General features: G+C 27.1%; 1 protein-coding gene across 16 annotated transcripts in view; it reads left to right on the forward strand.

The window, feature by feature from the left end:
- The first annotated feature begins 123 nt into the window (after positions 1-123).
- Positions 124-18128, forward strand: part of LOC126897464 (uncharacterized) — a 23580-nt gene continuing 5575 nt past the window's right edge. Inside the window, exons 1-12 of one of the 16 annotated variants that reach the window (XM_050671084.1) lie at positions 127-950; positions 1420-1479; positions 1632-1842; positions 2162-2281; positions 6569-6583; positions 6666-6785; positions 7215-7249; positions 7437-7514; positions 9814-9855; positions 9996-10037; positions 13045-13086; positions 13235-13276. In XM_050671084.1, the coding sequence (XP_050527041.1) occupies positions 6754-6785; positions 7215-7249; positions 7437-7514; positions 9814-9855; positions 9996-10037; positions 13045-13086; positions 13235-13276 (313 nt within the window). In that variant the 5' untranslated portion in view covers positions 127-950; positions 1420-1479; positions 1632-1842; ... (1 more) ...; positions 6569-6583; positions 6666-6753. Of the gene's footprint in view, positions 951-1317; positions 1480-1537; positions 1599-1631; positions 1843-2161; positions 2282-6568; positions 6584-6665; positions 6786-7214; positions 7250-7436; positions 7515-9813; positions 9856-9995; positions 10038-13044; positions 13087-13234; positions 13277-18128 lie in introns of those variants that run through there. The other 15 variants (XM_050671073.1, XM_050671089.1, XM_050671085.1 and 12 more) reach the window with 15 other exon arrangements.

The following is an 18128-nucleotide window of genomic DNA, read 5'->3' on the forward strand; positions in this document are numbered from 1 at the left end:
TTCAAATTTCAAATTTCTTAGTAAAATACTGGTCTATTGTTAATATAAGTTAATTATTACAAATCCTGTTGTTTTCATATTGAACAAATTTGTTATAAGTACATTTAATAGTCAAAGTCAGAGTCTTACAATTATTATTTGCTTCCAATTCGTTTTTAATTAGATCCAACAGATCATCAAATGATTTAAGTGACATTCGAAAATAATTGAAAAATTTTTCGTCATGATCCCTAAGTTTCGGGTATAAGGTAATATAATGACTTGAAGAAAATGTAGTTTTTAAAATTGGAAGGACCCAATATTTTTTTTCTTCTTTTTGTCTTCGTCTTCTCATTCTTCGATATACGCCCTCCTATTAGTATTGTTGTATGTCACTGTGTTATAAATATATATATATATGTCTATAAAACGGTACAATGATGTTATGGGAGATAGAGATGTGGGCACATGCAAATGTGATCGTATCATTTGTTATTCAAAAGCCACCTCTAGAATTAAAAATGGTAAATAATATAAAAATTTATCAAAAAATTATTTATAAATCCATAAATAGCAGTGGATTTTCAAAAAAAAAAATTAAATTATTAAATATGTGGCGGTCGAATATTCTAGAATGTTCGGCCGCCGCCGCCTCTAGAAGATTCGTCGTTCTACATAAGCGTGTGGCGGTCGAATGTCTAGAGAGTTCCGACGCCGCCTCTAGAAGATTCCTCTGACTATTTAACGGCAAGATCGTCGCTCCAGTCAGTCAGTCGATCAGTCAATCACTTACGCATTCTGTCTTAAACGCGCTTCGTCTCTCGCTGTTATTTGTTAGTTCGTTGTAATATAGTATAGTTGTTATTAAATCGTAAAAGTGTTTATTACTTCTATATATTACACCTCGCTACAAATATAACAAAATTGTTGATGTTTGAATACTATTTTTGTATATGTTATTAACTATATTTGTAAATACATTGTGATTTATTAAGTATATTACTCCATATTTTTCTGTTAAATAATGATTTTTTCATAAAATTATTTAAAATTACTTAAAATCTTTGTCAAAAATATTCCCAAAGTTATATCGCCAAGCTCTATCATTTAAAAAAACAATTTGAGAGTTGGATATCGTTTAGTAATTTTCTTGTATTGTCAAATTCTTCAATATTTTAATATATAATAAATATTAAAATACAATTGCACCATAAAATTCCTAAAATAATTTTATAAAAAAAATTTAACAAAATTTAGTGTCTGTGGAATGCCATTAAAATATGTTTTTGAAATACATATTTCATAACTAATAATAATAAATAAATAAAAACTATGAGTCAAATAAATTAAATAGCATATTTTTCCTAAAATAAAATAGATTCATGTATTTTCAATCAACCAATTATTTTTTATTTTATTCAACTCTGTTATATTTTACAGTTTAAAAACTAAAATTTCACATAGACTATTGAAATCCATCACCAAAAAATTCTTAAAATGGTATGTACTACTTCATAATATAAATTTTATGTAAAAATTAAATAATTTTTCTTTTTAGAAATCACTTACTATATGTGTGATTATATTAGTATTAGATGTTGATTTCTCATTTGCGCCTGGTAATAAAACTATATAAACTTATTTTTTTATAGCCATAGAATTTAGAATTACAATCACATATTTATAAGAATCAATAGAATAAAATAAATTACATCTATAATAAAGATCACCAAGGAAATAATTCTCTAGATTAACTATAGGTGCAGAATGGCCATTGTTATAAAAAGGGACAAGAGTTAACGTCTCGGAATAAGGTGCAGACAAAGTGCAAGACACAAACACACTTTAATGTATAGAATGAAAGTAGGTAAAAGTAAAGGAATGAACAAAGACTTGATATAGTAAGCCGGTTAGAGATAACCGAGTACTGAGACGTTTATAAATGACACAAAACATAAGACTACTGTAGTCGAATATTTATGATGATCTTTAGGTTTCAATAGTTTGAGATTGATTGCTAATTTCGCAATAAATATTTTTTATTGTCAATTCATCAGTCGCTAATAGTGAATACGTAGTCTGTGTGTTATTTTATAGTATATTTTGCTTATATTCTTTAATTAGTTGATTCTAGTTAAAATTATTAGATCATAACTTAATAATGAATGATAATATTTTATAGAGTGTACTGTTTGTACCGGAAATACAGAATTAAAGAAAACTAAGTGTGGTCACTATTATTGTACAATCTGTTTAAAGATATTTTCGCAATGTACGAAGTGTGGAAAGAACATCAAAAATGGTAATATTATTAATAATATTCAATATAAGATCTAAAATCACCAATAACATTTATAATTTATTTTTTATATTTCAATAAAACAATTTTTTTTTACTACTTTTTATAAAGCTCTTACAGTCTGTCTGATTGCTATAACTTGATACGTTTTATGATCTTTTTACGTATCGTTTTAATAATTTTAAACAAAATCGGTTCAGTAGTAACGAGTTTTATAGCATATATATAGACAATAAAAACGGTAGCAAAGTGAGGTTGTGGCTCAGTATGGACGTAGCATAGTTGGGACAAATATAGATGATAACTATACTAATTAATTACATGATATGAATTTTTTACCAAACTGGGTGTACATTAGGGTGCGCCTTATTTATAAAATTTAAAAATTTGAAAGCGGAAATTTAAATTTGTACTTACCTCGTATCCCACGTAACGTAATGCTTATTTTAGACAATCCAATGTTGATTATGAGTTCACACTGTATTTCACACATTGTACACTTTGAGTTCGACAGTAAATAAACTGTTTGAGAAAAAAGCGTTTAATTATAAATAATGCGAAACCGTTACACAAAATCTATGACTGTATTATTATATGCAGGAGATTCTATACACTCTATATTTTTATAATTATAATCAAATAATGTATCTTTAGTTGACTTTGTAGAATGAGTATATTGTTTGAGAGATTATATTTTATTGAGAGATCAACACCAATATTTTCTTCAATTTTCCTCTGGCCTGGCCAATACAAGATTCAGAAATATTTATATCTATGTAAAAGATTTGTCAAGGCGGAATTGTGGTGGCCCAATGTGTCCCGGGGCTAAAATAAAGCACCTTGAAAGGATGCGGCACAATAATCGCCAAGACAAAAATTAAACATTAAAACATATATTCGTAAGTTTCTCTGTGCTGTCTGCCGGCGCGATGTTCGTTAGAACAAAGACATTAAACCTTAAAAGATTAGCTACCCAATAAGTTTAGGATTGCAATACACTTAGTCATATAATAAATATTTATCATTAACTGAGAAAATTAGAGTTGATTCGGTTTTATTATATATTAAAAAAAATGTTTTGTTTTAAAATATTAATTGACATTTATTTCCATGATAAAAATAAAACATTATTATTTAATGAACAAATTAAATTAAATTAAAAGATTCACCAAAACAAAATTCACTTTAAAATCCCTAAGTGTCATTTAGTTTTAAAGAAAAATATTCTAAGTCCAAATAAATTAAAAAATCGACTAAGTCCCAGAGAGTAAGAATCTTGAATAAAGTGTCGCAGATTTTGTGTATCTTAAAATCGCCGAAAGAACTGATTTTAATAGGAAAAAATGGGTTTTTATAGTAGACGAGGGTCCTGTAGCGATCCCTAGTGTGATCTTAGAAACTGTAGATCTTAATTAATAGTTAAATGTGATTGGCTGTAGCTAATTAAAAACCCACACATAGGCGTGACTTTGAATCTGTACGATAATCAGATTTAATTGCCTAATTTATTGATTATTTTAAGTTTTAAATAAGGGAACCCTGTTTTGGTGATCTTGTGAATTCATAATATATGAATTGTACAAAAGATAACATAATATAATATTTTAATATTATAAGTAATAATATAATATTACAAAGACGTGCCCCAAGAGGGTTAAAATAACCCCCCAAGGGTGATTTTTTAGTTTTTTTTTTATCTATCTCAAAAAATTTAGATTTTGCAAAAAAGTTTATTTGGACTTTTTTGTAGGTATACAATTTTTCTATAAAAAGTATATATACAAAAATTTTCGAAAAGTTCTTATTTAACCCTAAAAAAATAAAAATGTATATGTTCTATTCTTACCGTTGAAATTGTTAATTTATAAATCGTTCATTGTAAAAACAAAAAAATTCATTTAACCGTTGTTTTAAATTTAATTTTCTTTACATTTTTTCTATTATTTACTATTCAAATCCTACAATTGTTTTAATTTTAATTAAAAAAAACACATCAGTGTAAAATTAATACCGTCTCAGTTTCACATTGAAGCTAAAATAATGTTAACTTACAAATTTATACAACCAGAAATTTTATAAACTTGTAATAAAAATACATAATGAACGAATATTATTTAATTCTTTGATTGACAATTCAAATTGGCCCCAAACAAAAAACATTTTCAAACAATAAATGGTCTTGGCTATCCAACGATCATGATGGATTGGGCCAGGAATTTTAAAATAAATTCTATGTAAAGGTGTTTCACCAAAAAATATTATATCAAATTCTAAAAGTCAATTCGAGGTTGGTATTTTTGTAATTGTTCAAAATTAAATTTTTAAATATCGTTTTTTTTTATTTTTAACTTTTCTAAAATAACAGTATCTTCTATTCCACTTAAGTAATTTATTTTATTTATATTTTGCCAAGACTTTTGGAATTTATTGAAAATAGGAACATTTGGTTCAGATGACGTATTAAATTTTACTTCAAAAACGCTTTTCAATATGATTTCATAAATGCGATGTNAAAAACGCTTTTCAATATGATTTCATAAATGCATGGTAAGTATAAAATATCACGCCCTAAAATTTGCATAAAATTTATTTTAAAATTCCTGGCCCAATCCATCATGCTCGTTAGATGGCCAAGGCCATTTATTGTTTGAAATTTTTTTTGTTTCGGGGCCAATTTGAATTGTCAATCAAAGAGTTAAATATTCGTTCATTATGTATTTTTATTACAAGTTTATATATTAAACAATGGTTTAGTGCACCAATTAGCGCATTAGCGCCAAATTTAGATGTACAATTTATTAAAAATATAATTAATTATGAACCAATAGATAAAGATATTTCTAAAGTAGTTTTAAAAAAAAATTTTTGGGTCACTTATGGTACTTAATATCCGAATCGGCAGCATTAGCATTTTTTGATGATGATTTATGTGAAGATACTAAAATTAAAATGGTAAACTCATTAAATAATCGGGAAGAAGATCCATGTACAAACAAACGTATAGTAATAGGAGTAAATGAAATTTATGATTTAAAAAATAAAAGTATAGATGATTTTATTTCAACTGAGTCAAAAAAAATGTTTGAAAGATATGACATTGAAACAGATTTTTTAAATATCAATCCTTTGTTGTGGAAAGACAACAGTCAATATATCAGAAGAAAAATAATAGTAAACATTTTAAAAGTTATAAATGATTTGGCAGAGAGGGGCGTCAAACTCATAGAAGAGTATAATAATATTTTAACAAAAGACGAAGCACAAAAACAGTACCTATTACAGATTGTTACAGAATACCGGCGTTGTTTTCCTAATTGCAATAAAAGCACATTATGCCAAGAATTTTAAAAAAGATAAATTATTTAAAATATGTAGTAAATTTTTTTAGTGCGTTTTTTTTTTTTTAATAGTTTCTAGTTGTATATAAATTTGTAAGTTAACATTATTTTAGCTTCAATGTGAAGCTGAGACGGTATTAATTTTACTCTGATGTGTTTGTTTTAAATTTAAAATTAAAAAAATTGTAAGTTTTGAATAGTAAATAATAGAAAAAATGCCGAATTAAAAATGTATAGAAAATTAAATTTAAAACAACGGTTAAATGAATTTTTTTGTTTTTACAATGAACGATTTATAAATTAACAATTTTGATGGTGAGAATAGAACATATACGTTTTTATTTTTTTAGGGCTAATTAAGAAATTTTCGAAAATTTTTGTATATATACTTTTTATAGAAAAATTGTATACCTACAAAAAATTCCCAATAAACATTTTCGCAAAAGCTAAAATTTTTGAGATAGACATAAAAAACTAAAACATCACCCTTGGGGGATTATTTTTAACCCTCTTGGGGCACGTCTTAGAGTTGACTAATCGTCTCCAAGTTTTGTACAATTTATTTTTTCATGTATTCGAATAACTCTAGGGGGTGGCACTTACAAATATTAAAAAAAGAACCTCTCATGTAGCTAAGGGTCACCCTAGTGTACATACTCTTCTTTTAATGTCTTTAATTAAATTAAATGTATTTTGAATAAATTTGAATTTATATAAAACTGCCTGAATACGAATTTGATTTTGATAAAAATCTATTTAGTATTAAATTGGCAATTAACTGACCATTGATGTAATTATTATCTTTAGTTAATTGATTCTAATTAAAAATTATATTAGATGATTAATTAATTATTTTATAATTTTTGATATTTGTTAAAAGAAAAATGTTTAAACTAAGTTTTAGGTATTCAGTGTTATTTTAATTAAGGTTTATATTTTTATATGATTATAGGAAAAGATGTATTAAGTTAGTATAATCTAAATAATTATTTCTTATAAAAACATATTAAATTCATAGATATTTCCTTATTTAAGTTAATATTTTATAGATTGTATTGTTTGTAAGAGCAATATAGAATTACACCAAGTATCGTGTTCTCATATATATTGTAAAACGTGTTTACCATATTTTACTCAATGTCAGGCGTGTGGAAAATATTTCACAATTGGTAATATTATTGATAATATTAAATATGAGATCTAAACTTAACTATAACATTTATTATTTATCTGTAAATTTAAATAGAACAAGATTATATATTTTCTTTTTAAAAGCTTTAAGAATAAGACACTTGGTCTAACGCACATATTTAGTGTAGTTTATTATTTTTCTTATGTTTTATAACAATAGGTAAAGCTATTATAATCCTCTAAGGAGGATTCATGGGCATTATCCTCTCTAATATGTTATATTCATCGCGTAATTTTTCAGATAAAGTGTACTTTTTGGATTTTTTTTATTCAAAAAACTTATTACTTATTATAAAATTTCTATAGGAATTACTTTCTTCTAAAAGTAAAAAGCTAACTAGTTAAGATAAAAATATTAGTATTTAAGTGGTTTATAATGACAAATGTTCGGTGTAATTTTAATTCAGGTTTATATTTTGTTTTGATACAGTAAAATATTTATGTAAGTGTAAATTAAATAATTATCTCTAATAAAAATGCATAAAATAAATCGTTATTGTCTTGTTATGTCTCTAAAACAAGAAATTAAAAATTATTTTTCAATAATTTCAAAAGTTATAATTTAGTAAACTGTTCAATTATAAAAAAATGTTATTATACTATAAATAATATAAATTTACTATTTAAAGACTGTTCAGAGTGTCTGGGGCTGAAAGATCTACTCAATAGTTCCGGTAAAATATATTGTAAGAGCTGTAAATCAAAAGGTAATACACATTGTATGAGGTGTTCAGTAATTAAGGAAACGGGTTTCTATTTTTCTCGTTGTTTGTAACAATTAACCTGTTTCCTTACATACTGAACACTCTGCTTAAATAAATTAGTTATAATAAAACATAATATTTATAAACTTGCATTAGTATTAACATTTTAGGTATATAATACATTAATATATTATATACTTATATTATAGGGTTAGTCAACAATATTGTTCTAGATGTCGATATCGTCAAATAATTTTTAGATTTTTGATTGTGATATCGAAATATATCGATATCGTGATAAAATGATTATTGAAAATGTTCGTTAGTTATTTAATAAAAATGTTAGAAACGCATTACTGGAATAATGTAGTCGACACTGGTTTTAAGGGTTACCCGTGGACCGTTTATTAATAAGCAACTTCTGGTATTTAAAAAACAGACAAACCGAATAGACGAATACAGTAAATAATAATCTTCATATAATATCGCGGCACTTTCTCTGGCGTCGGCGACGTGGTGTCCGATATGATCCTCAAGAGTCCAAAAATTAGCAGCGTTGAAGGAGAGACGGTGCGGATCGCCTGGTCAAGTGCGGTCGTGCTACCGGTGGCGAACATCCTCGACGTTGTTACCGTTGTCAAGGGAAGAAGACTCGGCGTATCATTTGTGGCGGGTCGTCGTTGGCCTTGCAACACTTTGCCCTGAGGCGTATGAAACGCGGTGCTGGTTAGTCATTTACTGAAAGTAGGATGATGGTTGATAAAGGCGACATGAGTGGCGGGGCACGGTGTATCACTAAGCGACGCGGGGTTGAGTCAATGTTTAAATATTGGAATGAAACATCATGTTGGAAAATAATCTTATAAAATAAAAATTAAATATAGAAAATATCATGATAATCACTAAATTTTGTATGGATATATAAATATTTTACCAAAAAATACGAAATAATAACAATATTCTATAGTCGATCACAATTGCATTATATTATAATAATATGCAAACATATTTATTCAATAACGAATCATTTTCCATGATTCTTATAATACAAAGTAAAATGGATAATCAGGGTTCAAACAAAAGTATTTATAAAGTATTTAATCGGTCCAGTGAAAGCTGAGAATTTCCATTGACACACATAAAAATAAAAAACACAGCACAGAAGGGTCNAAGTATTTATAAAGTATTTAATCGGTCCAGTGAAAGCTGAGAATTTCCATTGACACACATAAAAATAAAAAACACAGCACAGGGGGGTCGTGGGAAAGTGGTGATGTGGCATAGTTGGATCAAGTATAATGATATCTGACAGTGTTTAAAATTACTATCATAAAAAATTTCGACGCAAATCTTTAGATAGTGTTTAATTTGAAAAATTGGTAGATTATTTCAAAACTTACATCTCCAATTTCCTTACTTATATCCTGATTACAAGTTTTATGATTTATAAATGTAATACTTATAATATATAAATATATAAAAGGAAAGGTTATTTAAAAAAAAAAGTATGTCGAATGAAAGATATATATAAATATTATTTCTCATGAAAAAATTGTATTGATCCATACACTTTTCAAAAAGTTATAGAATTATAAAGTTAGAAATATAAAAAATAAAATCGAGAATTTTCAGACAATAATAGCATTCAGTAACCATTTTCACCACGAAGATAAAATAAAGTCCGAAAATTTTTTTTTCCATAATAAAGTTCATTACATTAGCTTCAATTTGAAATATATATAAAAGTGTCAGACTTTTTGGAACATTTTCAAAAGTTAAGTAGAAAAAGGTGTCATTTTAAATCCCCCTCTGTGGATAGGTAAAGGGTTAAATGTATAAAAAAAAATATACTAAATGATAGGTAAAGACATCAAGCATCTATAAAAAAAAAAATTATAATGATATGTTCATTTTTGAAAAAGTTATGGCAGTTTTTAGTAAAAAAAATTAAAAAAATAAGCGATTTTTAAATTTGTAATTTTTTTGAAAGTTTCCCCCCTTTATGGGGAATGAGGGAAATGTTTTCAATTTATGAAGGAAATGTGTTTGACTAGATACGATTTGTAATCTTTTGACGTATCGTTGAAAGAAATTGGTATGGTGAGAGCTGAGAAAAAGTGGTAACTGTCAAAAAAAAAACATGGTAAAACCAATACATTCTCATATTTATATCTAAACTAAAATTACATATAATATAGATTGCATAAATATATATATATTTTCAATAAATAAAAAAAATTAATTTAAAAATTAATTTAAAAACGTATAATAAATGTATAAATTATTTTATGTGTAAACCTAGCTTCTGTTCCATCAGTAACCGAAGCTTCGTCGTCTAATCAATGTAAGTATATACGTTGAATACTACTCGCAATTCTTTTGTTGAATAATGATTTTTTCATAAAAATACATACATATTAAAATACCTAAAATTAATTTAAAAACGTATAATAAATGTATAAATTATTTTATGTGTAAACCTAGCTTCTGTTCCATCACTGACCGAAGCTCCGTCGGCTAATCAATGTAAGTATATACGTTGAATACTACTCGCAATTCTTTTGTTGAATAATGTTTTTTTTAACCAACCAAACGTTCGTCTAATAAACGTTTTAGTTCTTCTCACCCTTGGCGGAATTCTTCCTGCACAATAGCAGTCAAAACCAAATCCTTTTATTTCCAAAAATATAGAGCGTCAGGTTCTCTTTATGACTTTATGTTGTATTAAAAATCGTCATTAAATACCACCAAAGTTTTGAAAAAAGCTAAGAAAGACTCATGCGTTAATATGTGTTCTAAGTTACATCCTTCCTCGTCTATCTCTGAATTTCGGGCCTTAGCTAAAAGTTAAAAAAATGTATAATCCGCCCCATATCAGCTACCAATAATGACTGGTTTGACAACTTTTGCGATAAAGTGGCACCACCATACGTTGCGAATCTTGATGAATCTAATTCATATTTCGCAACTCATGTGCCGCATAATAATACTAACTTCCTTTCATCCCCTTTCAGTCGTTATAAACTCTCCTTAGCTATTTCCTCTAGAAAATCCTCTGCAGCTGGCTTAGATAGTATTTCTCTTTTAATGCTCAAACACCTTCCAATTAAAGCATTTGATATACTCTTATCTATTTTAAATGATTTATGGCTTAATAATATCATCCCTGAATCCTGGAAAACCTTTAAAGTCATTCCTATTCCTAAAAGTGGTGCTTCAAGCCCTGCATACCGTCCTATTGCTCTTTCTTCTTCCTTATGCAAAATAACTGAGTTTATTTTAAAAACTCGCCTCGATTGGTTTCTTGAAGCCAATTCTCTATTACCAAAAAACATGTTTGGCTTTTGACGCGGTGTAGGCACTATGGAATGTTTATCTTCCTTAGTTGGGTCTGTTTATCATTTTCTTTGTAACCGCCTTTTTACTGCAGCTGCCTTTGTAGATATTCATGGTGCTTGTGATTCTGTTCATATACCTTTACTTATTTCTCGTCTTCTTTCCCTCAATATTCCTATTTTGATGTGTAAATTTATATTTTCTTTATTTTATTATCGTAATCTTCATTTTAATTAATTTTAACATTCTTCAAATTCCGAATATTTATCTTGATAATATTAGTTTATCCTACTATGATTGTGTCACTTACCTTGGCCTTAAGCTTGACCAAAAACTTCGTTGGATGCCACATTTTAAGTACCTGATTTTCACTTTATGACGTTGGTCAAACTTGTTACGTTCTATAGCAGGGACTTGGTGGGGATCCAACCCCTCTTCACTTCTTCTTGTATTTAAATCTCTTATACGTTCCAAAGTAGATTATGGTTCATTTTTATATTCCTCTGCCTCCACCGTGCACCGTAATAAGCTTAATTCCCTTATGACTTCTTGCTTACGTACTATCTTAGGCGCCGTTTACTCTACCCCAAATATAAGTTTAGAAGTGGAATGCGCTTGTCCCCCCATCGAAGTTCGTTCTCGACTCCTAGCTTGTAAATTTCTTACTAAACAGTTATCCTATTCTGCCAACTCGACATTTCATAATTTTCATTCTCTATGCACAGTTTGGCGCTATGTTCCCAAAACTCTTCCTTTACTTGCTTCAATCTCTTCGATTTCTACTCCGTACCTTAATATGATAATCACATCTTTAAATCGCTTGCCTATTTATGATGTCTCCTTCCTGGCTCTTATTTATTGCCCACCTATTCACTTTAACCATCACTTTTTTTCTTATTCAAAACTGCAATTACAATCTCTCCCTATTAATTTTGTTAATAATCTATTCAATGAGTTCTTATTCTCTAATTTCTCCAATTATCGTCTTATATTTACTGATGGTTCAGTAAGCTCTAAATCCGCTGGTTTCTCTTTCTTTATTCCTATTCTTAATATTAAATTCTCAGATATTCTCCCTTCACAATCTTGTTTTTTTACTACTGAGTGTTATGCCATTTCTTCGGCCCTTGAGCTTATTCAATCCTTCAATATTTCTAATGTTTTAATATTACTGACTCTTTATCAGTCCTTTCTTCTCTCTCTTCTAATTCATTCAAAAAATGCAGATCTTTCCTTATTATTAAAATAAAAGCATTAATTTATAATCTTTTCTTAGCTAATACAAAAATCAATTTTTATGGTGTCCTAGTCATGTGGGTATTTTTGGTAATGAGGAGGCTGACCATTTAGCCAAACTTACCAAATTCACCCGTCGTCCTACCCTCAATATTCCTTCATCTGACATCGTTTCACCCTTTAATAAGACGATATTTCTAGCATAGCAAGAATATTGGTCTTCTCCTCANTACCAAATTCACCCGTCGTCCTACCCTCAATATTCCTTCATCTGACTTCGTTTCACCCTTTAATAAGACGATATTTCTAGCATAGCAAGAATATTGGTCTTCTCCTCTCTCTCTCATCGCAGCTTGGCACAAATCAATATCACCAACTATTCCAAATCATCTTTGGTTCCATAAACTTCCTCACTACCGATTCCAAATATTATCCTTTTCTCGACTAAGACTTGGTCATAATCGCCTTCCTTTTCATTCGTAAAAAATATCCCTTAACAATTCTCCTTTCTGCCCCAAACATGTCGATGAAGTTCTCTGCGACTTTCCTCATATAATTTTTGACTGCTGTGCATTTGAAAGTAATCGTTCTATTTTATTTAATAATGTATCTCATCTTAATAGCTCTCCTATTAATTGTTACACTATCCTTAACTCAACTTCTCTCGAAGTAATTTCTTTAGTTATTTCTTTCATTCATTCAGCTGGTTTTTTTATTTATCGATTTTTACTGTAATTTTATTGATGTAAGGTCAATTGTACTATTTTTTTAATTATTATTATTTCTTTTTTATTTTCTCATTTTATTTAATTGTTAAGCTATAATAATACTTTGTATTGAAAGATAATAAAAAAAAATATTTTTTTCTTAAAAATACATATATATTAAAATAAAAAAAAATATTTAAAATTAATTTAAAAACGTATAATAATTGTATAAATTATTTTATGTGTAAACCTAGCTTCTGTTCCATCAGTGACCGAAGCTCCGTCGTCTAATCAATGTAAGTATATACGTTGAATACTACTCGCAATTCTATGGTTAAATAAATAATTTTTTCATAAAAATATACATATTAAAATAAAAAAAGTACCTAAAATTAATTTAAAAACTTATAATAAATGTATAAATTATTTTATGTGTAAACCTAGCTTCTGTTCCATCAGTAATCGAAGCTCCGTCGTCTAATCAATGTAAGTAAATACGTTGAATACTACTCCCAATTCTTTTGTTGAATAATGATTTTTTCATAAAAATACATACATATTAAAATTAAAAAAAATATCTAAAATTAATTTAAAAACGTATAATAAATGTATAAATTATTATATATGTAAAATTCTTTTGTTAAATAATCATTTATTAGCTTCGGTGCGAAACGGAGAAGATATTAATTTTACTATGATGTCTTTTTTTTTTTTATATATATCTGTTGNGATATTAATAAGGAACCAGCAGATCAAGTAGCTTTTGGAATAAAACACCAATTTTTTTAAAATTAAACACTATCTAAAGATTTGCATCGAAGCGTTTATTTTTGATAGTGATTTTAATCACTGTCAGATATCATTTACTTGATCCAACTATGCCACGTCACCACTGTGCCGCGACCCCCCTGTGCTGGGTTTTTTTTTTTTAAACTTCCATAACTTTTTGAAAAATCAACAAATCAACATAATTTTTTTTATTCTAAAACCTTAGATATTTTCCTTTCATTTGATATCATTTTTTTGAAAATCTAACACTTAACCTGCTCATTGGGGAAGATTCAAAATAGCAACTTTTTTACAAAAACTAACTTTTTCAACTTAATTTTTGAAAATGTTCCGGAAATACTGCGTCCTTTAAACATATATCAAATTAAAGCTTATTATATGTGCTACAAAATGAAAAAAAAAATTTGTCCCGACACTTTATCTTCTGCATTAAGCGATTTTTAAATTTGTAATTTTTTTGAAAGTTTCCCCCATTTATGGGGAATGAGGGAAATGTTTTCAATTTATAAAGGTAATGTGTTTGACTAGATACGATTTGTAATCTTTTGACGTATCGTTGAAAGAAATTGGTAAGGTGAGAGCTGAGAAAAAGTGTTAACAGGCACATAAAGAAAAAAAGCATACTATAGAAAAATTAATACTTTCTCAACTTGGCATGGAAACTAATAATTAAATATTATTAATAATATTACCATTTTTGATGTTCTTTCCACACTTCGTACATTGCGAAAATATCTTTAAACAGAATGTACAATAATAGTGACCACACTTAGTTTTCCTTAATTCTGTATTTCCGGTACAAACAGTACACTTTATAAAATATTATCATTCATTATTAAGTTATGATCTAATAATTTTAACTAGAATCAACTAATTAAAGAATATAAGCAAAATATACTATAAAATAACACACAGACTACGTATTCACTATTAGCGACTGATGAATTGACAATAAAAAATATTTATTGCGAAATTAGCAATCAATCTCAAACTATTGAAACCTAAAGATCATCGTAAATATTCGACTACAGTAGCCTTATGCTTTGTGTCATTCGTCTGTCTTAGTACTCGTTTATCGCTATCCGTTTTACTGTATCAAGTCAAGTCTTTGTTCGTTCCTATACAATAACCGACCTTCATCCTCTATATTTAAGAGTGTTTCTGTTATGCACTTCGTCTGCACCTCATAATTAGGCGTTACCAATAGTCCCATCTTATAATAATGGCTTATCAGTACTTATAGTTATTCCGAAGTGTCATCCGAGAATGGGAAAAATGCTGTAATATCATACGTACGTGAATATTTACATAGATACAACCTCATCTTAATATACAATCCTCATTCTCACTTTCCTTTGTATTCAAGGTAAATATTACATGATAAATATATTGTGTGAGATATACATCATTAAAAAACTTTCAATAGTGATTTTTACTATAAGATCATTCTATGTAAAATGACCTAACGTGTGTGCTGCTATTGTTCAGAAATGTTTGACATTTTTATCATAAACTTCTTAAAGGTCATTGACAACAAAAATATTTTTTTTTTTAAATTGTTTTTTTACCAGATAATTAAAAACACCTTATGTTCTAAAGCCAATAACTTCACATCCAAAAAGCTATCACTGTGGAACTAACACTGTTTTACTCATATTAAATAGTACTTCAATTTCATTCTTAAGTTTATTAATTTTGAATTTTTTTAACATATTATAGTAGTCACAACAATAAAAGTACACATTAACTTGACAACTTGGTGACACACAATTGTAATTTTATATGGACAATCCTGTCACATTTAAAAATACATAACCAGTTTTAAATGCTTTTTAATATTGTCATATTCATGAAGAAATTGATACAAAAGTCACTATGATGTAATATGATAAAATGAAAACCGTATGTATAATAAAGACTACGGCTTAATTGACAGTTTCGTACTTGCATTATTATTAAACAAAATAATAATTTTAAAAATAGTTGCTAACAAAAAATAAAAATTAAATGTTGAAAATTACGTGATCTGTGGATTTTCTTTAATACGCAAATTGTAAATTTTGTAAGTTCTATAAGTTACGTTAAAATTATGTCTCCATTATCAAATTTTCTCCAGATATTTAATTGCCTAAAGGATAAATGTGGCTATTTTTAGCACCATACACTATTCAAGACCGTAAAATGATACAAAAACATTTATAAATCGATTTAAATATGATATGGGTTAAAAGAACATAACTAAAAGTTTCTGAAAGAAAAAAAAAATTTATTAAAATATTTTTTGCTGTCAAAATACTGCAAAATTTTGATGTTAAAAAAATTTTAAATTCATAAACTTCAGAATGAAATTGAAGTACTATTTAATATAAATAAAACAGTGCTAGTTCCACAGTGATAACTTATTTGGATGTGAAGTTATAGGCTCTAGAACATAAGGTGTTTTTTCATGTTTTTAATAATTAAATATGCGCTATCTTGTAAAAAAACAATAAAAAAAAAAATTATTTTGTTGTCAATGACCTTTAAAAAGTTTACGATAAAAATGTCAAAAATTTCTGAACTATAGCATCATACACGTTAGGTGATTTCACATGGAATGACCCTATAGATGTAATTTATTTTATTATATTATATTATTTAATTCTTTTATAATTTAGTTAGTTTAATATATGAATAAATATTTATTGGGATTTAGTATTGTAATTTTTTCGGAGTATTCGTAAAGTAATTATTACTTTTATGGCGAACGTGTATAAAAACCCAGCACAGGGGGGTCGTGGCACAGTGGTGACGTGGTATAGATGGATCAAGTATAATGATATCTGACAGTGATTAAAATCACTATAAAAAATAAACGCTTCGATGCAAATCTTTAGATAGTGTTTAATTTTAAAAAATTGGTGGATTATTTCAAAAGCTTCATGACCTGCTAGTTCCTTATTAATATCCTGATTAAGATAAAGTATGTCGAATGAAATGGGATTATTAAAAAATAGAATTTCCCATAAAAAAATTATATTGATCAATACACTTTTCAATAAGTTATAGCATTATAAAGTTAAAAATGTAAAAAATAAAATTGAGAATTTTCACACAATAATAGCATTTGGTAACCATTTTCATCGTGAAGACAAAATAAAGTCCAAAATTCTAATTTATTTTATAAAGTATATTATATAATATTTAATTTAAGATATATATAATAGTATCAGTATTTCCGGAACGCTTTCCAAAATTAAGTTGAGAAAGTTCTACTTTCTATATGCATTGGTAAGTTTTGAATCCCCTTGTATTAAGGCAAATGGTCCAATTTAAAAAAATAGTATGTCGAATGAAAGTTCTATATAAATACTACTTCTCATAAAAAATTGTAATGATTCATTCATTTTTCAAAAAGTTATAGCATAATAAAGTTAAAAATGGAAAATACAAAATCGAAAATTTTCACACAAAAATAGCATTCGGTAGCCATTTTCACCATGAAGATAAGATAAAGTCCGAAATTTTTTTTTTTCATGATAAAGCATATTACATTAGCTTTAATTTAAGATATATATAAAAGTGTCAGACCTTCCGGAACACTTTCAAAATTTAAGTTGAAAAAGTCAATTTTTTGTGAAAAAGTTGTCATTTTGAATCCCCCCCTGTAGGCAGGTAAAAAGTCAGATTTATAAAAAAAATATACCAAATGATAGGTAAAGACATCATGCATCTACAAAAAAAAGAATTATATTGATCCATACATCTTTCGAGAAGTTATAGCATTATAAAGTTAAAAATATAAAAAAGAATTTTTTTACAAAAATCGTATTTTTTTTATTAAGTTTAATGTCTGTTTTCACCATGAAGATAAAATAAAGTCCGAAATTTTTTTTTACCATTATAAAGTATATTACATTAGCTTTAATTTAAGATATATATAAAAGTGTCAGACCTTCCGGAACACTTTCAAAAGTTACGTTGAAAAAGTTCTACTTTCTATATGCATTTTTATGTTTTGAATCCCCCCTGTATTTAGGGAAATGGTCCGATTTAAAAAAACAGTATGTCGAATGAAAGATCTATATAAATACTACTTCTCATAAAAAAATTGTAATGATTCATTCATTTTTCAAAAAGTTATAGCATAATAAAGTTAAAAATGGAAAATACAAAATCGAAAATTTTCACACAAAAATAGCATTCGGTAGCCATTTTCACCATGAAGATAAGATAAAGTCTGAAAATTTTTTTTTTCATAATAAAGCATATTACATTAACTTTAATTTAAGATATATATAAAAGTGTCAGACCTTCCGAAACATTTTCAAAATTCAAGTTAAAAAAATTAATTTTTTGTAAAAAAGTTGTCATTTTAAATCCCCCCTTGTGGGCAGGTTAAGGGTTACATTTATAAAAAAAATATACCAAATGAAAGGTAATGATATTAAGCATCTATATACAAAAGAATTATATTGATATGTTCATTTTTAAAAAAGTTATGGCACTTTTAAATAAAAAAAATTGAAAAAATATCTAAAATTAGCGATTTTTAAATTTGTAATTTTTT

This window comes from Daktulosphaira vitifoliae, unplaced genomic scaffold (assembly GCF_025091365.1).
Source record: "Daktulosphaira vitifoliae isolate Bord-2020 unplaced genomic scaffold, ASM2509136v1 Scaffold_2, whole genome shotgun sequence".
Taxonomy (NCBI): Eukaryota; Metazoa; Arthropoda; class Insecta; order Hemiptera; family Phylloxeridae; genus Daktulosphaira; species Daktulosphaira vitifoliae.